This window comes from Canis lupus, chromosome 8 (assembly GCF_011100685.1).
Source record: "Canis lupus familiaris isolate Mischka breed German Shepherd chromosome 8, alternate assembly UU_Cfam_GSD_1.0, whole genome shotgun sequence".
NCBI lineage: Eukaryota > Metazoa > Chordata > Mammalia > Carnivora > Canidae > Canis > Canis lupus.
The window spans coordinates 4,493,387-4,517,622 of NC_049229.1; the positions used below are offsets into that span (position 1 = coordinate 4,493,387).

General features: G+C 54.4%; 1 protein-coding gene across 3 annotated transcripts; it reads left to right on the forward strand.

Moving 5' to 3' along the window:
- Positions 1-1,456: 1,456 nt before the first annotated feature.
- Positions 1,457-22,151, forward strand: NYNRIN (NYN domain and retroviral integrase containing). 3 transcript variants are annotated; one of them, XM_038544341.1, is made up of 9 exons: positions 1,596-1,714; positions 1,954-2,054; positions 10,709-11,376; positions 11,496-13,094; positions 13,972-14,102; positions 14,248-14,344; positions 16,010-16,111; positions 16,335-16,436; positions 17,568-22,151. In XM_038544341.1, the coding sequence occupies exons 3-9, from the start codon at positions 10,865-10,867 to the stop codon at positions 20,419-20,421; spliced, it is 5,397 nt and encodes a 1,798-aa protein (XP_038400269.1). In that variant the 5' UTR covers positions 1,596-1,714; positions 1,954-2,054; positions 10,709-10,864; the 3' UTR covers positions 20,422-22,151. The 3 variants fall into 3 exon arrangements, with proteins under 3 accessions (XP_038400268.1, XP_038400269.1, XP_038400270.1); XM_038544340.1 differs by lacking the exon at positions 1,954-2,054 and having other exon boundaries at positions 1,457-1,714; XM_038544342.1 differs by lacking the exons at positions 1,596-1,714; positions 1,954-2,054 and adding an exon at positions 2,100-2,235.
- Positions 22,152-24,236: the final 2,085 nt, after the last annotated feature.

Sequence of the window (24,236 nt, forward strand, 5' to 3'; positions counted from 1 at the left end):
GCAGGACAGGGACATCAGATGGAGCACAGCAGAAGGCCACGGCGCCAGAGGCCACACAGATCACCTTTTCCTTTTCTGGATTCCAGTCTAGGAGGGGCAGCGGGAGTGGGGGGTGGGCTGAGCCCAGGGGAGACCAGGAGCAGCCAACACCCTCGTCTCCCCAGCTGGGCCCTTTCCTTGCAGTGGGGTGTTCCTGGCTCCTTGCCTGCGTGGACCCAAACGCTCCACCGCGGGGCAGGCCAGATGTTCCAGGGCCGGCCCCCAATTAAAGTCCACCGCACTTTGCCCCCATAGGCACACTTGTGCCTGGTAGGACGCGGGGCTCCTTTGGGGTGCGTGTGTAAAATAAGGGTCAGTGCGGCCCCGGACCCAGGCTGGGCCCTTCCGCACGGCTGCATTCGGCGTTGTCTGGGCTGAGGATGAGTCGGGGACAGGGTGTCGGAGGGGGGTGCCCTCGCGGAGCTAGTCCCTGAGCGCCGCTGCCGAGCGCGGGCTGCGGGTCCCGGGTTGAGGGACGAACCCTCAAAGGCCGCGTGACACACCGGACCCCCTGCATCCCGAGCCTCCCCTCCGGCCATTACTCCAGCCGGCTGGCGGGGCTGACGGGGCTGGCGGGGCTGGCGGGGCTGACGGGGCTGGCGGGGCTGGCGGGGCTGGCGGGGCTGGCGGGGCTGGCGGGGCCGGCGGGGCCGACGGGGCTGGCGGGGCTGAGGGGCTGGCGGGGCCGGCGGGACTGGCGGGGCTGACGGGGCTGGCGGGGCTGACGGGGCTGCCGGGGCTGACGGGGCTGCCGGGGCTGACGGGGCTGGCGTAAACGACGCGGGTCCGGCCACTCGGGCGGCTCGCCCCGCCGCCAGCCCCGGGGGCTTCAGGAGGGTCCGGGCCGCCCGCCAGCCGCGGCGGCCCCCGGACTGGGGAGGGGGTGGCGAGGCGGCGCCGTCGCCGTCGCCTTCGCCGTCGCCGTCGCCCTCGGCTCCCTGCCGGGTTTCCAGCCCGGAGTTTCCTCAGGCCGCGGCCTCCCCGGCTCCCCCCGCGCTCCCTTAACCCTTTCCTCGGGGGGAGGGAGTGGCCGGGTCCGCGCCTCCGGGGAGGGCTGGGAGGGGCGCGGTGGGAGGAGCCGGCAGAAAGTCCTGGAAGCCAAGCCCCCACTCCCACTCCCGCGCCCGAGCGCCCCCCTTCGCGTCCTCTTCCTTCCACCCGGGAAAGGGGAACGTGGAAGGAAATTAACTTTGACCCTGATTCCGGCTCGGGGCCTGGAGCTCGGGGGAAGGCGGAGGCTTCGAGGGCCCTCGGCGCCCCCCCCCCCCCCGCGGCCCCCGGCAGGAAGGGATCGTCGCGGGAGCCGCGGCCCACGGGGCCGGCGCGCGGCGGTGGCGGGTGGGTCCGCGTCCGCGAGCCGGGAGGACGCGTCCCGGGCGGGGGGCGCGCCGCTGCGACGGGGGGCGTGGCCGGGGCGCCTCCCGCCGGGACCCGGGTGACCCTCCGGGCCCAGCTTGCAGGGGCGGGCGGGGCCGCCATGCTCCTGTCCGGGGGCGACCCTCCGGCGCAGGAATGGTTCATGGTGCAGACCAAGTCCAAGCCCCGGGTGCAGCGGCAGCGGCTGCAAGTGCAGCGCATCTTCAGGGTCAAGCTGAACGCCTTCCAGAGCCGCCCAGACACCCCCTACTTCTGGCTGCAGCTCGAGGGGCCCAAGGAGAACATGAGCAAAGCCAAGGTAAACAGCCCGTCCCCACCCCCTCCCCCTCCCCCTCCCCCTCCCCCAGCCAGACCCCTGTCGCGCTCCCCTGCCCCGGGGAGACGGGGGTCCCCAGAGGTCCCTCGACCTGGATTGGGCACTATGGCGGGCAGGTAGAGGGCCGATCCCCGGCCTTTTCACATCCCACTTCTTTCCCTCCGGTTCCCTTTTTCTTTTCTGCCTCACCCCCCTCTGGCGTGTCACTCCTGTCTTTAAAGTGCGCTGAGAGAGCCTCCATGGTGTGTGTTCCCCCGTGAGCCTTCCATGGCCGGGACCCCAGCGTCCAGAGCTTGCGCCTCCATCTGGGGAACAACTTAAGGTCCTGCATTTCTATGGCCTCTGCAACACCTCTTTGTTCTTCAGCAAGACTCTGGAAGGCTCAGGTCCTTCTGTCTCCTTTTAAGCCTCCTTAAATCCTGAGCTGCCCCTTGGAGCCTCTGGGAGGGCTAGGCTGGAGGGGCCCTTAGAGATGCTTCTAGAGCAATGCTGGCATTTTGCAGGTGAGGTATTGGGGACCGGAGAGGGTTAAGGGGCTTGCCTGAGCGCACAGTGTCAGGTGGGGAGTGGGTGGCAAGTGCTAGGACCAGAACCCAGGGATCTGGGCTACCTGCCCCACACTCTTGATGCCCCAGGCAGCCTCTTGCAGGGCCTGATGTATGTGAGTGTGTGTGTGTGTGTGTGTGTGTGTGTGTGTGTGTGTGTGTATGCAGCTGCTCTGGAAGGCAGCAGCCCTTGGGGATGGGTGGGAATCTTGGAGGAAGGCCGTGGGCTTTCAGATGAAAGGGCCTGCTGTGTGGGGCTGGGCACCAGACGGGCCTGGTCACAGTGCACCTCTCTTGCATTCTCCCTGGCTTCTCTCACAAGCTTCTCCTCCACTTGGGCCTCTCAGATTCCCTCTGACCCCCCAGTCATGGCCAAGGTCTCCCTCTTCCCCCAGATTCCCTTATCTTTTCCTGGTAGAAATGCTACAGCTTCCCTGGGTCCCAGGCCACCCACTCCTTGTGCACCATCTCCCTCCCCCCCCACTCCCCAACACACATACTGCTTCCCCAGCTGGGTCTGTACCAGTATCCTAATTGGTCAAGGCCATGGGTGGGGGAGCCCAGGATACACCGGCCAGTGGCAGGCAGGCAGGCTGGAAAGTTCCTCCCTTGGCCCCTCCACTGAGCTGCTTGGTCAGCAGTTTTTCCAATTCTGACAGAGGTGCTGGGGGAGGGAAGGGGGTGCCTGCTTAGAGAATGGATGGGCAGGAGCCTCTGTGATTCCGACTTTTCAGTAGCTGGGAGGGGGGGAAGCAGTTAACAAGAGCAGCCTTTGGAGTTGTTTTGGGTTCTTAATCTTTTCATTAATTTGAAATAGAACAACTCACCTTTTTATGGGATTTGCACTCTAAGAGGTGCCCAGCGCCCTGCCCCCTGCTTTAAATCCCAGATCAGCTTCTCCAGGCCTGTCTGCTCCTGTTCCCACTGCTGCCTCAGGGTTCCTTGGGCCATTGATCCCTCCTTCACCAGTAACCCTACTAATGTAACCAGTGGCTCCCTCAATTCCCTTACCCTGTCACCTCATTTCCCTTTGTCTTCCCTCGGGGAAGGGCCCTGTTTAAAATAGAAACACAGCATGAGGGGCTTCTGGGTAAGTCCCTCTCTTATTGCACAGAATGAGCAGAAAGAAGAGATGGTTGGAGGTTTGGAGCAGAAGATTAGGGAAGGTGGGAGGATAAGGCTTTGTCCCAGGAGTTAGGAGATCTGGGCTCAACCTGTTGTCACCAAGCTGTGTCTGGGACAGAGGGGTGTGGCAGCGAGAGTTTGAGATCTGGGTTTGCTACCCTTTAACTGGGTGACCTGGGTCAAATAATTTACTCTCCCTTGAGCCTATTTTCTCATCTATAAAATATGACACCCACATCATGGAAGGGTTGTGAGTCAGCTGAAATAATGCATTCTTAAGTACGCTCGCAAATTGGAGAGCTATGGGGGTATAGATGTCAGTTATTACTATTTTTAAAAGATTTATTTACTTTAGAGGAGGAGAGGGCCCGAGAAAGAGGGAGGGACTCCTCAAGCAGACTCCCCACTGAGGGCTCCATGTGAGTGGGGGAGTGCCTCCATCTCCAGTTCCCAGGACCCTGAGATGGTGACCTGAGCTGAAACCAAGAGCCAGATGCTCAACTCAACCAGTCACTCAGGCGCCCCATACATGTCAGTTATTTATTTATTTATTTTTTAAAGATTTTATTTATTTATTGATAGAGATGCAGAGAGAGAGAGAGAGAGAGAGAGAGAGAGAGAGAGGCAGAGACACAGGCAGAGGGTGAAGCAGGCTCCATGCAGAAAGCCCGACCTGGGACTCGATCCAGGGTCTCCAGGATCACGTCCTGGGCTGCAAGCGGCGCTAAACTGCTATGCCACCGGGGCTGCCCAGATGTCACTTATTTCTGTATAACTTTTTTTTGTTTGTTTGTTTAAGATTTTATTTATTTATTCATGAGAAACACAGAGAGAGAGGCAGAGACAGTCAGAGGGAGAAGCAGGCTCCATGCAGGGAGCCCAGTGTGGGACTCGATCCTGGAACTCCGGGATCACACCCTGAGCCGAAGGCAGACCCTCAACCGCTGAGCCACCCAGGTGTCCCTATTTCTGTGTAACTTTGAAGGAGTGCTTTTGTCTCTGATTTTCAGTCTCCTTATTTATAAAGTGAAAAGCTTAAATTAAAGTAAGATTAAATGCTCTCTAGGGTCCAACAATCTGATATGTGACAATTTCTCAAGTATAAGGATGTCTGTGGCTTCCATGTGGAGGTGCTGTGGCTGACTATTCCCAGCTGTAGGGACACAGAATCTTGCATTTTGATAACATCCCATGATATACAGGTCAATGGCAGAGAGGACCTAGTGAGACCAGAAACTGAAGTATGGGAAAGGGGTGAGCATGGGGGTGGCTGGATTGTGAGGTCGGTGGGGAAACAGGCTCATCTTGAGAGAGGCCTGGGTATGTTTCTAAATTACATGCACCAGCTTTCCAGGAAGATTTCTGTAGAACTCAAGAGTGCCTTTAAATTGTTATCTTGTGGTGGGATTTAAACAATAATGAAGATATTTACTGGAAATCACCTTCCCCGGGCAGCAAAAACAAATAGTGGGGTGGCCTGGCCTCTGAGGTGAAATCAGCAAGTGTAAAGGAGGGTTTTCATAATGATCAGAGTTACCCATGGACAAGCCCTGCTCACCCTCTGTGCTTGGCCACCATGTGGGGGAGGGTTGAGCACAGAGAGACATTTCGCTCTTCTCCTTTTTTAGAGATGATGGAGGGAGGTGAAGGGGGAGCCAGAGACTGGGTTCAGGGAGCTGTGGCACAGGGTGTAGTTGGCCGACTTTTGACTTGGCTTGTCAGATGGAAGCTGATCTGTCCCCTTGCTCCACACTGTGAGCACTAACATGGAAATTGGTGGCTGAGGATATGCTGGAGCTGGCTGCTACTGACCCCCTGTTAAAATGTCAGGAAGCTTGCAAAACCAGTGGAGTCCCATTGGTAGTTTGAAATCAGCCATTGTGGGAGTATTTGTGCCATAGAAATTGTCGAATGCCACAAATCAGGGCTCTGTTCCCCTCCCCCCACCCCAGGCTGATTGATGAATACTTACCAGCACACCTAATTGTGTTTTGGGCAATTAATCTTTCTCTCTTTTTTAAAATTTAATTTTTCTTCTGTCAAGGTAATGCACAATTAAAAAGTCCAATCACTTTATTTATTTATTCATTCATTCATTTATTCATGAGAGACACAGAGACACAGAGAGAGAGGCAGAGGGAGAAGCAGCCTCCATGCAGGGAGCCCGATGTGGGACTCCATCCCGGGTCTCCAGGATCACACCCCAGGCAGTAGGCGGCGCCAAACTGCTGCGCCACGGGGGCTGCCCTAGATATCTTTTTATTTCCTGTGTTGTAGGTGGGGATTTAGTCCCTTTACATGACCATCCCTTCTTTTTTCCCAGTATAGTTATATTTCCATTTTCTGTCAAACTTGCATTTCCTTTTGCCATCATTATGCCTGTGCAGGGATCCCTGGGTGGCGCAGCGGTTTGGCGCCTGCCTTTGGCCCAGGGCGCGATCCTGGAGACCCGGGATCGAGTCCCACGTCGGGCTCCCGGTGCATGGAGCCTGCTTCTCCCTCTGCCTATGTCTCTGCCTCTCTCCCTCTCTCTCTGTGTGACTATCATTTAAAAAAAAAAAAAAATTATGCCTGTGCATGTATCATTCACATCTGGGCATTGCCATGGACTCTGCTTATGTTTTCTTACTTTTTTTATTTCACTAAGACTAGGACCTCGTTTTTAAATTTGCTTGTTTTTATTTGTAGCCGATTCTTACAACTTTAGTAGTCTCTCACTCCAGTTTTCTAGAAGGTCAATCTATGGGTTCCGGGTGTCTTTGCAGTTCCAGCTTTTTTCTTGGAGACATCTTTCTTTCTGTCTAGCCATGACTGCACAGCTGTCATCCGAGACTTCAGTTTGCTGTCATGCTTGGCATCCCTTTGTCTTTTTTCTTTGTCCAATGTCTTATTTCCTGGACCACATGTCTTTCTCTTTCTTGGGTTGGTGGAGCACATCCATTGGTCGCATCAAGTGAGAAAGATGGTACAGTGCTATAGAGTATGCTGCTGATTGCTCTCAACGTGCTTGTCTCTTGTTCTACCCTCCAGTATGAAGTAGCAGACCCCCATGCCTCTTGGTGCTGGTGGTCTTATTATTATTTTTTAAATATATATATATATATTTAAGACTTTATTTATTTATTCATAGAGATGCAGAGAGAGAGAGGGAGAGGCACAGGCAGAGGCACAAGCAGGCTCCATGCAGAGAGCCTGACGTGGGACTCGATCCCGCGACTCCAGGATCATGCCCTGGGCTGCAGGCTGCGGTAAACCGCTGCGCCACCGGGGCTGCCTGGTGCTGGTGGTCTTAAAACAATGCCTGGCATATGGTAGGTGCTCAGTGATAATTTGTTGAATGGCTCAATCTATTCTAAGATTTCTCTTCACCATCATCCTGGATGGTCTTTGCTTTTTTTCATATGTCGGGTTTCCTTTGTTGATTAGCTGGAAGATGCTCCCAGCACCTTCCTGAGAAAGGTCTCCCCCATCCTTACCCCAGAAAGATTTTGTAGGAGGTAAAATGTTGGAGGAGGTAAAATGATGTGTCTTTGCATATCTACATTGCACATATGAAGGTCACTTGATTGATAGTTTGGTATTGAATTATCAATGGGAAATTATTTTCTTTTGCCTTTTTTTTAAAGATTTTTATTTATTTATTCATGAGAGACACAGAGAGAGAGGCAGAGACATAGGTAGAGGGAGAAGCAGGCTTCCTGTGGGGAACCTGATGTGGGACTCGATCCTGGGACCCGGGGATTCCTGACCTGAGTCGAAGGCAGATGCTCAATCGCTGAGCCACCCAGGCGCCCTGGAAAATGATTTTCCTTCAGAAGTATGGAGCCATTATGCCATTAAAGTTTTGCTTTTGAGATGGCTGAAGCTCTTCGGGTACCAGGTCCTTTGTGTGTGAAGTTTTCTCTCTGGAAGTTTGAGGTTTTCCCCACTGTTTTGAGAGTGGGGAAAGGGTTCAGTGAGACCCCTTTGTGTGGGTTTGTCTTCATCCATCTTGGGTTACTCCTGCTGCACTCTGTGGGCTCATCCATCTGGACACTCATGTTCTTCAGATCTAGAACATTTTCTGGAACTATTTTGTTGATGATTTTCACCCCTGTGTTCTCTCTTTTTCTAGAACTCCTCAGCAGACATTGAGCTTTCTGGTCTGGTTGTACTTTTTCTTATTTTTTCTCCCATTCTCTAATTCTGACTTTGCTCTGTTTTCTGGAGATTTCCTGAAGTTTCTCTTCCAACCTTTTTATTTTTGAATTTTTTAAAAGATTGGAAAAAAAAAAAGATTTTATTTATGTATGGGGGGGGGCACAGGCAGAGGGAGAGAATCTCAAGCAGACCCTCCACTGAGCACAGAGCCTGACCCAGGTCTACCCCACAACCCTGAGAGCATGACCTGAGCTGAAATTAAGAGTCAGACGCTTGGGCAGCCCTGGTGGTGCAGCGGTTAAGCACCGCCTGCAGCCCAGGGTGTGATCCTGGAGACCCGGGATCGAGTCCCACGTCGGGCTCCTGCATAGAGCCTGCTTCTTCTTCTGCCTGTGTCTCTGCTTCTCTCTCTCTCTGTGTCTCTCGTGGATAAATAAATAAAATCTTAAAAAAAAAAAAAGTCAGATGCTCAACTAACTGAGCCACTCAGGTGCCCCACTCGGTCTGCCTTTATATTTATTTATTTATATTTTAAATTTTATTTATTTATTTGTTTGTTTGTTTATTTTGTAAAGATTTTATTTGTTTATTCATGAGAGACACACACACACACACAGAGAGAGCATTGCTATCATTTTCTGAGCCTTTTGAGTATTCTGCAGGGTTATTTGAGGGTGATTCTGGAAGGCACCTAATGAATGGTAGCTGACTTAGGAAAAAAGCGAATCTTAAGTCAGGTGTTAAATAATAAAACACCTTGGTTGAGTATAGACTGACATTAAACTATTTGGTGTTGCTGTTTTTCTTTAACCTACAAGTTGACAGAAGACCTGTGGGACACTGGGCAATGTGTTTTTACAAATACACCACTCTTTTTCTGTGCTTATTTTGTTCCTACCTCGTTCCTACCTCTTCTTTACTTTGTCACCTTCTGGAGGAAAAAGGTCTGGGTGGGCTTTAAGCAGGAAAATTGCTCCAGGTATTTTCTGGATGTAATTGCCTATTTATTGTTCTTCTTGTTCTTCTTCTTGTTCCTCTTCTTGTTTTTTTTTAAATTTTATTGATTTATTCATGACAGACACAGAGAGAGGCAGAGATATAGGCAGAGGGAGAAGCAGGCTTCCTGCAGGGAGCCCGATGTCCTGGGATCATGACCTGAGCCAAAGGCAGATGCTCAACCACTGAGCCACCCAGGTGCTCCTTGCCTGTTGTTTCTTTACTTTTTTTTCCTGTAAGATATAGATGGCACTGTAATTAAGACCCCAGCCTTTGGAGTCAGAGTGCCTGAGTATCCCGGCCTACAATCTGTGTAACCTTGAACCTGTGCCCTTGCTTGCTCATCTGAAAGGGGGATGGTAGTAATTTCCTTATAGGACTGAGGGAGGAATAAATGTGATCATGTGTATAAAGAGCCCAAAACAAAGTTAGTGTTCAGTGAATATTAGTTCACATTTATTATTTGGAAAAAATCTTAGTTTTTAAATATCTTTTAGTTAAAAAATATTAAACAGTTAATGGAACAATAACTATTTTAAGCTCTTTGCACAAAGAGAAAGAAGCCACCCGCAATCTTCTCCAGCACATCTCTTCATTTTTATATATTGTTTTCAAGTAATTGGAATGCAGGGGGACTGGGATGGGCATTTGTTAAGGCTTATGACTGTTACCCTACCCTTGGTCAGATTCACCCTTGCCGGACAGTGGGACCTGCTACGGTTCTGTGTGGGAGGGGTTGGTTCAGGATGTCTATCAGGTTTTGAGCTGGTTTTGGACTGATCCAAAAGGGCTCAGACTTGGGCCTAAGTGCCTAGGTGAGGTGTATTTTAGGCCCTTTGGGGAAGGGGTTAGAGGTCTGTGGCCTGATCCAGGTGGAAGAGGTAAGCATAGGCCTGAGCAGGGGGCTGGAGTGGGCTTTAGGATGGCTGCTGGAGATCTGAAATGGAGCCTTTGTTCCCTTATGCAACTGTTAGGGAAAAACAGGAAGAGGGATGACTGTCATGGATGTGGGGATATGGAGAGACAGGAGGACATGAGGGTGAATGCAATCAACATGGGTTGGCTGATGACGAGCGAGAGCCCATGCTCGCATGGAGTTCATGGGGCCATGCTGGTACAACTCAGCTGTATAGAGGAGAAACCCAACTTCTCTCATCCCAGTGACTGCTGAAGACTGAGTGTGTGAGCCCCGTAAACATGAGGACTTGGTCTGCCTGGAGAGCCAGAGGCCTTCGTTCTGGTTCAGCCATTGTGCATATCTGCGGGGTTCCCCTGGATGTTGGCCCAGTGACTTACCTCCTCTGTTCCCTCTGGGCAACAGAGTTACCATGGTTACAGGTACAGGTTGTGCTAGAGACCTTCTAGAGGGGGGATTAAGCCAGAATCCCACAAGATTACCCTGTAGTCACTGTGCGATCGGAGGAGGTGGAAAGAGCTCTGGTTGCAGAGTCGGATGTGGATTGTGGTCCTGGTTCATCACCCTCTAGCTGTGTGTCATTGGGCAAGTGGTGTATCCCTTCTGAGCATGCAGAATGGGGATGGGCGGTGCGATGCCAGACCCTAGGCTAAGCACTTCCTTTGTATTAACTCATTGAAGCTTCATAATAGCCTGAGGAGGGGGGAACCTGTTACCCCCATTTTACAGATGAGTCGCAGGCACTGGGAGGGCACATAACTTGCCTCAGGTCACATAAGTCCCTGGCACATGGAGGATACTCAGTAGTGTGCAGTTCTCTTTCTCCGCTAGCTGATGTTTCTAGAACACCAAGGTAGGGCTGGACCTTAGAGGTATCTCACTTAACCTGCCATCTTACAAAGGAAGGGACAGAGGTCCTGAGAAGAAGGTACATTTCCCACAGTTAACCTACCTAACCTGTTGTAGTCAAGTTGGAACTAGAAGCGGGGCCCTCGACTGTAAGCCTAGATGGTTTCCCCTTTCCCTGGGTGCCTGTCTCATTCTGTCACAGTTCCCTGGGAAGAAACGAATGTGTGAGGAGGTAGGACCAGCAGAGAGGGGCTGGCCTTGGGGGTAGCATTTGGATTATGGTAGACAAGGGGAGGGCGTGTTCTTGCTGAAGGGCCGGCCTTGGGAGTGGGCAGTGCCAGCCAGTGAGTGCAGGCCCATAAAGGGATGACTTCTTTGTGTTTGCTCTCCTCACTGTGGCTTTAGGAGTATCTGAAGGGCCTGTGCAGTCCGGAGCTGTGGAAGGAGGTTCGCTACCCGCAGGCCCTGCACTGCGCCTTCCTTGGGGCCCAGGGCCTCTTTCTCGACTGTCTCTGCTGGAGCACCCTGGCCTACCTGGTGCCTGGTCCCCCCGGCTCCCTGATGGTCGGGGGGCTGACGGAGTCTTTCATCATGACCCAGAACTGGCTGGAAGAGCTGGTGGGGAGGCTGCGCTGGGGCCCTGCCGCTCTGCTCACCCCTCGGGGGATCTGGGAGGCTGAGGTGACCAGGGCGTTCGGGGCCCTGGTCTGGATCCGTGGTGACCAGTACGCAGGGGATCTGCTGCAGCTGCCCCCAGCGGTCCAAGAGCTGCTGCTGAGCCTGGTGCGGGATGCTGCGGGCAAGGAAGACATCATCGAGTGGCTTGGCCGCATTGGCACCTCTGAGTCCCGCTCTGACCCCGAGGTCCTGATCTGCCCTCCCCACCAGCAGAAGGAAGGCCCGGCTATGGTGTCTGTGGGAGACGGTCCTGGGCCCTTCCTGGAGGTGGGGGCCTTCCAGAACAAGAGTCTAGAACACTCAAAGAGATTGACCAGCCTGGGAGCCACCAGGGCCCTGGTCTCGGGCACCCCAGGCCAGAACATACAGCAGGAAACAACCAACCAGCTGGTACGGTAAGTTCTGAAGAATGTGTCTGGCTTTTCCAATCCTGTTCGTGCTCCCCCACCCCAAGGAAGTAGTTGGGGACTTAAGCGGTCTAACCACCTTTCCAACAAACTTGGGCTTCTTCCAGAGTCGATTCCAACAGCCATGGTGGTACGGACAGCCCTCGAGAGGAAGGCCCAGCGCGTGCCACCGGCAGCCAGGACTCTGCAAACCACACACAGGCCCTGTCCCAGCCAAGGCAGGGCCTGAGAGTGGAAGACAAACTCCCCTTCCAGCCTCCTGTGTCAGCCCTGGGTGTGTGCCCACCCTGGAAGGCCTGGACCCCAGGGCCAGCCTTTGGGCCCTTGTGGCCGGGTGCCATTGCCGCCACCTTCTGGAGGATCAATGAGCTGCACTCCCTCCACCTGGCTTGGCTGCTGTCCCAGGCGTGCTTCAGTTTCCCCTTCTGGCAGAGGCCACTGGGCCCCATTCAGTTCAAGCTGCCAGGCCAGAACCCTTTGCCCTTAAATCTCGAGTGGAAGCAGAAGGAGCTGGTTCCTTTGCCCAGCATGGGAAGCCCAGACTGCAGACCAGATGGGGGACCAGGAGGAGATGCAGCCCTACAGAGTTGCCCAAGGCCAGAGACCCCCCAGAAGGTCATGAGTTTATTGGTGGTCTCAGGGGCCTCAGTAAAGGACAAGACCAGCCCAGGACTTCCACAGATAGGGCCACCCTTGACCTCTGTACCCCAGCTGCAAACTGGAAGTGAGCCAGGGGATCAAGGAAGCCTGCAGTGGGATTGTAAGGGGCCAGAAGAGGGGCCCTTTCCAGCACTGCCAATTGAGCAAGGAGTGTCTACACCTCAGGGGAGGCCCGTGGCTCAAGGGGGGCTGACCCCTCAGTCAGTACCCGATGCTCAAACAGTGCCTGAAACTCTCGAAGTGCCCATGGCTGCAGCAGTGCCCACAGCTCAAACCCCACCCGCAGATCAAGGGCTGTCTGCAGTCCCCAAAGTGCCTACAGCTCAGACGACGCTGGCAGTCCACACAGAACCTGCAGCTCTCGAAGTGCCTTCGGCTACAACAAAGCCAGCAGCTCAAGGGGTGCCCACAACTCAGAAGGCAGCCGAGGGTCTGCCGGTATCAGCAGCTCCCGTGGTACCTGCAACTCCAAAAGCTTCCGCAGCTCAGAAAACGTCTGCGGCAAAATCATTACCTGTAGGGCCCCAAACACCCAAAGCTCAAACTGGGCCTGCAGCTAAAACAGGGTCTGTCGCCCCCAAAGCACCTGCCGCCCCCAAAGCACCTGCCACCCCCAAAGCACCTGCTGCCCCCAAAGCACCTGCTGCCCCCAAGGCCTCCAAAGCTCCCAAAACACCTGCAGCTCAGAAGACTCCCACAGATCCAGGGCCAGTCTTGGATGCGGCCAAACTGAGCGAAGGCCAGCCTTCGTCAAGGGGTGGTGCCTCTTTCCCAAAGGGCCAGGGGGAGGCTGAGAGGCAGGGTCCCCATTCTGGCAGCACCTTTGCTCCCAGTAGTAAGCACCCACCTCAGATGGAGGGGCTCCTGGGGGCTCGCGAGGGGACTGCAAGGCAGCAGCCTCGCCACCCACAGGCAAACAGCACAGTGACCAGCTTCCAGAGGTACCACGAGGCCCTGAACACACCTTTTGAGCTGAACCTGTCAGGGGAACCCGGGAACCAGGGGTTGCGGCGAGTGGTCATTGATGGCAGCAGTGTGGCCATGGTGTGAGTACCCACAGACGTGGGGTGGACGTCTGCTCTTGACCTCTGGGTATGGGTGATGTGAGGATCCAGTGAGGAAACTGGGAGGGAGGTGGCAATGGTGAGCGGCATGCTAGGAGTGTGGGCGGAGTTGTTAAGACAGCCCTGCGAAGGGAGATTTTTGTTTTCTTTAATAGAAGCAGAAACAGGCTCAAAGAGGTGATGAATCTTGTCCAAGATTCCAGAGTCTACTAAGGGGCCTGGCCAGCCTATAGATTGGCTTCTGATCTGTCCACCGCCAAGGCCTACACTCTTGCTGCTGCAGCGCACCTGACATGGCATGGTGTCTGTCAACCCCCGGCTGGCTCTCAGTGTTGAGCCCGCACCTTATGGCCCGGCACAGTGTCCTTTATGCGGTTTTTCCTGACCGTGCCAATCAGCCTGTAGAGACGATCCTTCCGGCATGGCACTTACTGCTGTACACGTGTTAGCATAAATGTATGGAAGGCCTGTGGTCTTTTCCCACACACGATGGTAGTGATCTGTGCTGAGCACACTCCCGGCGCACAGTAAGTGCAAAGACTGTTTGCTTCCAGCCCTGAATTGACTTCTTTGTGTAGAAATTAAGTTGCCTTCTTTTTCCTTTTGCCCTGGAGGTCCCTACACACAAACATATGCGCCCACCCCGCAAGTGCACATGAACACACACAGGGGTGAGTGAGCCCGGTAGGTGTTCACAGAATGTTTGATGATGGAGGAAAGGGAGAAGGGCATCGTTGGTGCTGGTGCAGGTGTGTGGCACTGCCTGCTGAACTGCCGGGCTTGGCTCTGAGGGAGTGGGAGAGATGCCAGGCTGTTCCTCAGGGGGAGGTTGTTCCCTCACTTCCCACCACCCCCACAGGCATGGCCTCCAGCACTTCTTCTCCTGCCGTGGCATTGCCATGGCGGTTCAGTATTTCTGGAACCGGGGCCACCGAGAGGTCACTGTGTTCGTACCTACCTGGCAGCTGAAGAAGAACCGGAGGGTGAGAGGTGAGCTGTCCCCTGCCCACTGCCGGCCTCCCCCCACCCCGGCCCCTCTAGTGTCACCATGCTTTTTCTTCCCTGCCTCTCTGTCCCTACCATGGTGTCTTGTAGCCCTTCTTCTGAGCATCTGTCTTCTGCTTTTCACCTCCAGAGAGCCACTTCCTGACGAAGCTGCACTCCCTCAAGATGCTTTCCATTACCCCCTCCCAGCTTGAGAATGGCAAGAAGATCACCACCTACGATTATAGGTGTGCCAGTCCCAGGCCTTCTTTCTGCAGGGCTCCAGGGGCTGGGCTGGTGTGTCATGTGGAATCCTGCCTCTGCGAACTCTGGGGAGATGGAGGCCAGATGTCAGAGGGGCGTGTTGGAGAGGACGGCCTGGTGCACAGGCCCTCTGTAGGGAGAGGGAGGGAGACAGTGTGGACAGGGCTCCGAGATCGGCTCTTCCCAACACCAAGGGGGAGTCCTGACTTTGAGACTCTGCAGCTCCACTCCCTTGGTAAACAGGCTTTCCTCCCCCATTACCTATGGCCTGAGACGCGCTTTGGATAGGACGAGCCCAGGTGACTTCTGGTACTTCCAGTGAGCTGTTGCCCAAGATGTCTGTCTGTCTGTCTTGGTACAGTTTGGGCTAAAGTTCATGTCTCAAGGAACTGCTTCACAGTCTTTTCCTCCCCTCAGCCCTGGCACTGGGAGGAGGTATGTGCGTGCGACTGTATGTGGTCAGAGCCCTGGTGGGCTCTGAAAATGGAGTTAGGCTGGCCCTGTCTCCTTGCTAAAGCCCCAGTGCCTACCTACTTGGCAATCCTAAGCACCCAGTGCTCAGCATGGCTGCAGGACTAGTACGCACAGGGGGAGCCTGTGATGCTGCCCCTGTTTGGGCAGAGAAGGCCCTGCCATAGTCACCGTCCGAGGCCGGAGATGATGCTGGGCACATGTGGGTCTTGGTGGGCACACGTGGGTCTTGCTGCCCCGAGGCACTTCTTGGGCTGGGCATTGAGAAGTTCTGTGCCTCCCCACTTTTCCCAAGACCTGGCATCTTACAGGGGCTGGGCATGGTCACCCAGGCGTCCTTCCTTTGAGAGCTAGACCGGTTGGTAAGGTCTTTAAGTGCCTCTAATTTCTGGGCTGGCTTTGAGGGAAGATGGCTCATCCGCATAGGGCCCTCTGCTGGGCACTTATGGAATGGCATGCTTGGGGCCGCCAGGATGGCAACCTTCAGGGAATGCCGAGAAGTAGGTGGCCTTTGCTTTCTTTCCTGGTCACAGTCCTCTTTCAAGGAGAGGTGGTCCTTGGAAAAGTGGATTTGTTTATTCAGGTATGTGTTTTTATATATGTTTAGGTGTATATACATACATACATAGTACACGTGTGTATGTGCCGCGTGTGTACGTACATGTAGATGTATGTATGTCTCTTGGCACGTATGGGGAATGTTGTGCCTTGGTGAAGAAAGATAATGGAATATCTGTGTGCACGCTGCGTGGCAGGCCCTGAGGCAGACACGTCAGTGTGCTGTCTCATTCAGTTTAATCCTCACAGCAATACAGTGTAGGTATCTTCTGTCCATTTTACAGACGTGGAAACTGAAGCTGCAAAAATGCATGCGTGAACATGGATGAGTATGCAGTTTCTCGTACGCGTGTCTGTGCATGCGTATGTCTGCCTGTTAAACAGGGGTCTGCGTTTGTGTGTACAGTTGGGGGTGTGCATCCAACTTCACACTCCCGGGGGCTTGTGGTGACCCTGGATGGCTGCAGAGACGAGGGGATGGGCTCCTGATCTGGCTCCCCAACCACCAAGGGCAGCATTTTTGGTCAGCACACCTCAGCGTGTCACTGCAAGTTCATTTCCCCCAGAGGGCCCCGTGAGTGAGGGTTTTTGGGTGGTGAGCAGCACCCCTCCTCCTGCAGGTTCATGGTAAAGCTGGCAGAGGAGACGGATGGCATCATCGTCACCAATGAGCAGCTCCATATCCTGATGAATAATTCCAAGAAACTGATGGTGAAAGATCGGTGAGGCGATCCCAGGGACTTGAGCTTTTCCTTCTCTGCTGATGTCAGGCAGTCTCTGGCAAGGGGGTGCTGGGTCGGGGAGAGGTGCCCTGGAGCCATGCCCACCAGCACCTCCTGGGAGGAGATACGGGTCTCAATGCCCTGTACAGACACCCAGGGGGCAATGGGCTGTAGATGAGTCAGGGCCTCCTCTATGACCATATTTCTTCTCTCTTGGCTCCAGCCTGCTGCCCTTCACGTTTGCGGGGAATCTTTTCATGGTGCCAGATGACCCCCTGGGCCGTGACGGCCCCACCTTAGACGAGTTTCTGAAGAAGCCAAACAGGTAATGGGCCGGCCTCCACTGCCTCCGAGGCCCTCCTGGGGCTGACCAGAAGCTTAGTGCTAGCCAAAGTCTGTCTAGTAGTGCTTAGCAAAGAGCAGAGTGATTTGATTTTTCAGCTCTTTGCACTTCTACCACATATTGATGCCTCCATAAGCCACTTGTGGTATGGTTTTTTAGTTTTACAGTTTTGCATGCATACTTGAATACTGCATGCACCCTTCCACAGTTGGCATCTGGACTACTCTACGTTTTATTGTTTTTTTCCCCAGATATATGCCATGTTAATGCACGTGGCTCATTTTAATGGTGTTGTGATATTCCTTTCCATAAGTATCCAACGGACTTATTGAACTTTTTGTTGTGGGCCATTTGACATTTCCCATATTATGCTGTTGGCATCAGTGCTGCGGTGGACAGCGTCATTCTTATTTCATGGTGAACAGGGGGAGCTGTGCTAGAGTATATACGGGTGAATTTTTTCCATATCTATTATCTTTGATTGTCACACTCACAACTTGAGTTAGACATGTATGACCATTATCCTGGACCTGGCATCCACCTGCTCTGAGCAGCCTCACTGCCCACTCCACAGCTCCCAGGGCCCAGCCCGGGACTGTGGTCAGGGCCACTGCGTCCTGGGCCAGGTCCCTCAGTCTCATTTCCCTGGTTTGGGAGAAAGTGATGTGGAGGACGTTTGTCTGCTGTGCTCTCCCATGTCCCTTGTCGGGCCTCGTTCCCTGTCTTGGCCTTCCCCTGGCTTGCTCATCGGAGGGGCCGGATGGAAGTGTCAGTCATTTACCTCTTACCAAGTCATTGGCTTAGAACTGGTTGAAAATGTCACTTGGATAATGAGGTTTTGATCAGATGAGCGTCCAAGTCATAGCTGAATCTCTAATATGGAGGCCTGGCAGGTGCTGGAGCTAGAGGAGGTACCTGCGGGCAGGGTCCTGATGCAGGCTCTGCTGTGCTGCAGGCTCTGCTGTGCTGCAGGCTGGCACCTGGCCAGGCTCAGGGATGCATGGCCATGGGGCAAGGCTCTGCAGATGCGCTTTCTCCCTCAGGGGCCCCCTTCCTCCTCCACTCGGCCCCTTAGCGCCTCTCCTCTGCTCTTCCTCTGCCCTTCCGGTGTAGGCTAGACACCGATGTTGGCAACTTCCTGAAGGTGTGGAAGACGCTTCCTCCCAGTTTGGCCAGCGCCTCTGAGCCGAGTGATGGTGCTGACCCTGTACCTGTGGAGAGTCTGCAGAACACAGAGGAAGTCAGGGCGGAGAAGGAGGAGAGGCAGCAGGACGGGGAGCAGAGGGAGGGGCAGGGGGTGCGGGAGCCACCTGAAGAAGATGCCCTGGACTCCTCCCTGGCATCAGTGTTCAGGGCCGAGTGCCCTTCCCTATCAGAGGAAATTCTCCGGTGCCTCAGCCTCCAGGATCCCCCCGACGGGGCCCTGGATATCGATCTCCTGCCGGCACCGGCTTCCCCCTATCTGGGCATCCCCTGGGACGGGAAGGCTCCCTGTCAGCAGGTGCTGGCCCAGCTGGCCCAGCTGACCATCCCCAGCAACTTCACTGCGCTCTCCTTCTTTGTGGGGTTCATGGACTCCCACCGGGATGTCATCCCTGACTATGAAGCTCTCGTGGGGCCCCTGCACAGCCTCCTCAAGCAGAAGCCAGACTGGCAGTGGGACTGGGAGCATGAGAAGGCCTTCCTGGCTCTGAAGCGAGCCCTCGTGTCTGCCCTCTGTCTGACGGCCCCCAACGCCCAGTTGCCCTTCCGCTTGGAGGTGACCGTGAGCCAGGTGGCCCTAACGGCTGTTGTCTATCAGGAGCACTCAGGGAGGAAGCACCCCATAGCCTATACCTCAAAACCCCTCCTCCCTGACGAGGAGAGTGAGGGCCCCCAGTCGGGGGGAGACAGCCCCTACGCTGTGGCCTGGGCCCTCAAACATTTTTCCCGCTGCATTGGAGACACCCCCGTGGTCCTGGACCTTTCCTACGCCTCTAGGACCGCTGTGGGTCCCGAGATGCGGGAGGGCCGCAGGGTTTCCAAAGCGTGGTTGATCCGATGGTCCCTTCTGGTGCAGGACAAAGGCAAGAGGGCGCTGGAATTGACCCTCCTCCAGGGCCTGCTCGGAGAAAACCGACTGCTGACGCCCGCCTCCTCCATGCCTCGCTTTTTCCAGGTTCTGCCTCCTTTTTCCGACCTGTCCACTTTCGTCTGCATCCACATGTCGGGCTATTGCTTTTACCGGGAGGATGAGTGGTGCGCGGGCTTCGGCCTCTATGTGCTGTCCCCCACCAGTGCCCCCGTCTCCCTCTCCTTCTCTTGCTCCCCTTACACCCCAACCTACGCCCACCTGGCGGCCGTGGCCTGTGGCCTGGAGCGCTTTGGGCAGTCCCCCCTCCCCGTGGTTTTCCTCACACACTGCAACTGGATCTTCAGCCTCCTGTGGGAGCTCCTGCCCCTGTGGCAGGCTCGAGGCTTCCTCTCCTCGGACGGCGCCCCGCTACCTCACCCAGGCCTGCTCTCCTACATCATATCGCTCACCTCTGGCCTCTCGTCCCTCCCGTTTATCTACCGAACCTCCTACCGGGGCTCCCTGTTTGCTGTGACGGTGGACACATTGGCCAAGCAGGGTGCGCAGGGTGGTGGGCAGTGGTGGAACCTTCCAAAGGATGTGCCCGTCCCCGCAGTGTCCCCCCACACCATGGGCCAGCGGCCCGACTTGCTGGCCTTACAGCGCAGTGACAGCACACTGGCTGAGATTATTGCCAAGCTGCGGGCCGGGCAGAAATTGCCTGGCTCCTCCCCCTTCAGCTCCGTCTTTAACTCACTCAGCCTCGACCAGGAGAGCGGCTTGCTCATGTTCAAGGGGGAGAAGAGGCCCCGGGTCTGGGTGGTCCCAAGGCAACTCCGGAGGGACCTGATTTTCTCTGTGCACGACCTTCCCCTGGGCGCCCACCAGAGGCCCGAGGAGACCTACCGGAAGCTGCGTCTGCTGGGGTGGTGGCCTGGGATGCAGGAGCACGTGAGGGACTACTGCCGGAGCTGCCTGTTCTGCATCCCCCGAAACGTCACGGGCGGCGAGTTGAAGGTGATCGAGTCCCCGTGGCCCCTCCGGTCCACTGCCCCCTGGTCCACCCTGCAGATCGAGGTGGTGGGCCCGGTCACCGTAAGCGAGGAGGGCCACAAGCATGTGCTGATCGTGGCTGACCCCCACACCAGGTGGGTGGAGGCGTTCCCACTGAAGCCCTACACACACACAGCGGTGGCACAGGTGCTGCTGCAGCACGTGTTTGCCAGGTGGGGCGTTCCCGTGAGGCTGGAGGCGGCCCAGGGCCCCCAGTTCGCGCGGCACGTCTTGGTGAGCTGCGGGCTGGCCCTGGGAGCCCAGGCGGCGTCCCTGAGCCGGGACCTTCAGTTCCCCTGCTTGACCAGCTCAGACGCCTACTGGGAATTCAAGAGGGCCCTCAAGGAGTTCATCTTCCTGCATGGCAAGAGGTGGGCTGCGTCCTTGCCCTTGCTGCACCTGGCCTTTAGGGCCTCCTCCACCCAGGCCACGCCGGTCCAGATCCTGACTGGGGGCGACGTGAGGCTGAGCGAGCCCCTGTGGTGGGAGATGAGCAGCGCCAATATTGAAGGGCTCAAGATGGACGTGTTCCTGCTGCGGCTGCTCGGGGAGCTGCTGGAGCTGCACTGGCGGGTGGCCGAAAAGGCTAGTGACAAGGCAGAGAACAGGCGTTTCAAGCGGGAGAGTCAGGAGAAGGAGTGGAATGTGGGTGATCAGGTCCTTCTGCTGTCCCTTCCCAGGAATGGCAGCAGTGCCAAATGGGTGGGCCCCTTCTACATTGGGGACCGGCTGAGCCTGTCCCTCTACAGAGTCTGGGGCTTCCCAACTCCGGAGAAGCTTGGGTGCATCTACCCCAGCAGTCTGATGAAGGCCTTCGCCAAGAGTGGCACGCCTCTGTCCTTCAAGGTCTTGGAGCAATGACCTGGTCCGAGGTCCTGGGCTTTTGCTGCTAGGCCTACCCCATCCCCGGGAAGTGGTCTCATGGTCCCCTGAGAGCCTTGGTTGTGCCTTCTGTGGAGAAGTTAGTTCACAAAGCTTTGCTGAATTGCCTTGAAGTGGCGGGGGGGGGGGGGGGGGGGGCAGTGTCCCTACAGAGACCTCCCCAGTTGGGGGTATTGGGAGCATCTGTCAAAGGCTGTGAGATAGAGGCCTCTGGCAGTTTCACCTTGGGGTAAGGGTAGTCCTGGCTCAGTGTCTTTCCCCAAGCATCCCCTTCGTCCTGTCACACGGGTGGAGGTATCTTACACATACTTCCCAGAACTTTACTTCTGGTGTGGCTCTGGGCCTCAAAGTCGGAACTACATTCCCTCCTTCAATGTGGACTCTTTACCTGAACTGTTCATTGGGGGACCTTTTGCCCTTCAAGGTGTCACAGCTGACACAAATTCATGAGTTTGTCACAGCCCATCCTGCATCCTGTAGCTGCTGTCCTCAGGCCAGGGTTGGCCTGCCCTGATGCCAAAGAGGGGCTGGCAGTTCTGGGCCTGAGGCTTGTAGCTGGGGTAAGAGTAGGGCCTGCCACATAGAGCATCCTGCTTGTCAGCAGGGGAAGGGCAAGGGGAGACAGCCTACCTCAGTTGGCTCCAGCCCATGGAGACCAGTCCCCATCCCCTGCTTCAGTGGCATCAACCATACAGAAATCAAGGATCTCAATGCCGAGCATGGCATCTTAACAAGCTACTTCAGCTGGACCGAGGGGCCCAGGCCTCTGTTTCAAGGGAACAGGGCATCTAAAATGAACAGTCTGGCATGGCTCTACCTCCCAACCCCACCCCAAAGCCCACGCCCTCTTTTCTCCCCGTGTCTACTGTAGCCTGCATCCCCAGACCCCGCAGTGTGTGACTGCTTCTGTTGGATCACCCCATCCCCTGCACCTGCCTTCTGCGTAGAGCAAGACCCAGCTCCCTCAGAGCCAGTCTCTGCAGAGATTATCTTGTAGGGAGAGTGAATTTCTCATAGGCATGTGTGGTTACGCTTACTCCTGTGAGTTGCTGATGCTGCCACCGACAGAGTAGTTCCAGGTGGAGGCTGGCACGCCGTGTCACTCTGGCGGGGCCTCTAAGTAGTTTATTTCTACAAAGTGGAGCCAGTCTGCTGGCCCAGCCCGGGCTGCCAACGAACTGGGCATTGCTAGAGCTAGGCGTAGCCTTCCATTGCGTTCAATCTGTGTTTTGCAGCCAAGGGAAGAGGCCCAGAGGAGGAAGTGATGTGCCCAAAGTCACAGCTAGTTGGTGGCTGAGTTGGAACCAGGTTTAAGCTTCCTGACTCTAGGTTCACTTTAAACAGGGTTCTGGCAACACGTTCAAGGGAGATAATCCTTCAGAATCCCCTCCCAATTCCCCACCTCCCAACTCTTGTAGACAAACTGCTTCGATGTTGCCCTTAAACCATTTCCAGGTATTCATTCTGTCCCGGAGAGAATGATTGGGTGACAGCTGAGAGATGGAAAAGTGAGCTGTGGGATTGTTAGCAGGTACCTTTTTTCTTTTCCCTCAGCTCCCCAGCTTCTCTAACTTCCTCCCTGCAATTGTATGCCACCTCCTCCCTCTCCCCTTCCCCTACCCCAACTGTTAACCACGTACGTTTATGACCTTATACCCTTTTATATGATTTTTTTTCATTCGATTTGTCAATAAATGGATCCAAACGGAGCCAATGTCCAGTTCTTTTTAGCTGCAGACTCAATTCTGGGAGAGGGGAGGGTGGGGGCAGTTGTGGGGTATGGCTGCTGCAGGTTTCCCAGGCTGACTTGCAGAATTGAAGGCCTGGGCTCTTTCTTTCTTTTTCTTTCTTTCTTTCTTTCTTTCTTTCTTTCTTTCTTTCTTTCTTTCTTTCTTTAGAGAGAGAATGAGGCAGAGACACAGGCAGAGGGAGAAGCAGGCTCCATGCACCGGGAGCCCGACGTGGGACTCGATCCCGGGTCTCCAGGATCGCGCCCTGGGCCAAAGGCAGGCGCCAAACCGCTGCGCCACCCAGGGATCCCTCTTTCTTTCTTTCTTTCTTTCTTTCTTTCTTTCTTTCTTTCTTTCTTTCTTTCTTTCTTTCTTTCCTTCCTTCCTTCCTTCCTTCCTTCCTTCCCTTTAAAAGATTTTGTTTATTTATTCATGAGACACAGAGAGAGAGGCAGAGACACAGGCAGAGAGAGGAGAAGCAGGCTCCATGCAGGGAGCCCGATGCGGGACTCGATCCTGGGACTTCAGGATCATGCCCTGAGCCAAAGGCAGACGTTCAACCACCGAGCCAGCCAGGAAACAGTCTTTCTTTCTTTCTTTCTTTCTTTCTTTCTTTCTTTCTTTCTTTCTTTTTCTTTCTTTTTCTTTCTTTCTTTCTTTCTTTTCTTCTTTCTTCTTTCTTTCTTTCTTTCTTTCTTTCTTTCTTTCTTTCTTCTTTCTTTCTTTCTTTCTTTCTTCTTTCTTTCTCTCTTTTTAAAAATTTATTTATTTAAATTCAATTTGCCAGCATATAGTATAACACCCAGTGCTCATCACAGCACATGCCCTCCTTAATGCCCTCCAGTTACCCCCCACCTGCTTCCCCTTCTGCAACCGTTTGTTTCCCAGAGTTAGAAGTCTCATGGTTTGTTTTCCTCTCTAATTTTTTTTGCCACTCAGTTTCCAGGCATCACCATTCTGAGCTTATCTGACCCATGCTCTTATTTTACAGATGAGGAGACTGGCACCCAGGTGGAACCAGGGTGGGAGGGGAGCCCAGGCCATGTACTTCCATGCCGGTGCTCTTTCCAGTTCTTGTCTTGGAAGAACTGGATGAATGAAGGCTGGCCTGAGAGAATGGCGTCAGCGCCGGCCAAGCTTAGTTGTATTGGAAACATGATAGAATTAGGTTTGGATGTTGACTCGGTGTCTGCTACTGTGTGCCTTGTTTCCTGAAGCCTCAGTTTTCCCATCTATCTGCTGCAGGGTAACGATTCCCAAGTTATGGGACGGTGAGAGGGTTACATGAAATAATCTGCCAAGAGGTACTGTGGTGCCGAGTATGGTATAAGCATTCATCACTGTTACAGACTCCGTGTTTGAGTCCCCCCAAATTCATATGTTGAAACCCTAAACTATAGTAGGATGCTATTAGGAGGTTATTAGATATTAGAGGTATTATTAGAAGGGCCCACAGGAGATAACCAGAGCTAGTTGAGGTCATTGGGGTGGAGCCTCCATGGTGGGATTAGTGTCCTTATAAGAAGAGAAAGAGGCTAGAGCTTGCTCTATCTCCACCATGTGGGGTACAGTGAGAAGACGGCCATTTGCAAGCCAGGAAGTGGGCTCTCAGCCGACTCTGGATCTGTCAGCCCCTTGATCTTGAATGTCCAGCCTCCAGGACTATGGGAAATAAATGCCTGTTGTGTAAGCCCCCTAGTCTATGGCATTTTGTAATAGCCTAAGCTGACTACACCAATTACACGCCAGCTAACATTTCTCTTCCTGCTCCTGGACTATTGCTGCTTTTGCCTTTCAGGCTCAGAGACTTTCCTTAACGGTGGCCAAACTTCCCAACGTTGGGACTTTGCTTCTTGCTACCTTTTTCACCTGCCCAAACTTATTTTTTTTTAAGATTTTATTTATCTATCAATTTATTTTTAGTTCTTTATTTTTTTAAAGATTTTATTTATTTATCCATGAGAGACAGAGGGAGAGAGAGCCAGAGACACAGGCAGAGGGAGAAGCAGGCTCCATGCAGGGAACCCGATGTGGGACTCGAACCCGGGTCTCCAGGATCACGCC

What these genes read in the sequence shown, in the direction of transcription:
- NYNRIN (XM_038544340.1), top strand. Translation starts at nt 1,517, where the DNA reads ATGCTCCTGTCCGGGGGCGACCCTCCGGCGCAGGAATGGTTCATGGTG. An exon ending in ACAACCAACCAGCTGGTACG is followed by an intron (nt 11,377 to 11,495) that starts GTAAGTTCTGAA and finishes GGCTTCTTCCAG; the next exon opens with AGTCGATTCCAACAGCCATG. An exon ending in TTTCTGAAGAAGCCAAACAG is followed by an intron (nt 16,437 to 17,567) that starts GTAATGGGCCGG and finishes CTTCCGGTGTAG; the next exon opens with GCTAGACACCGATGTTGGCA.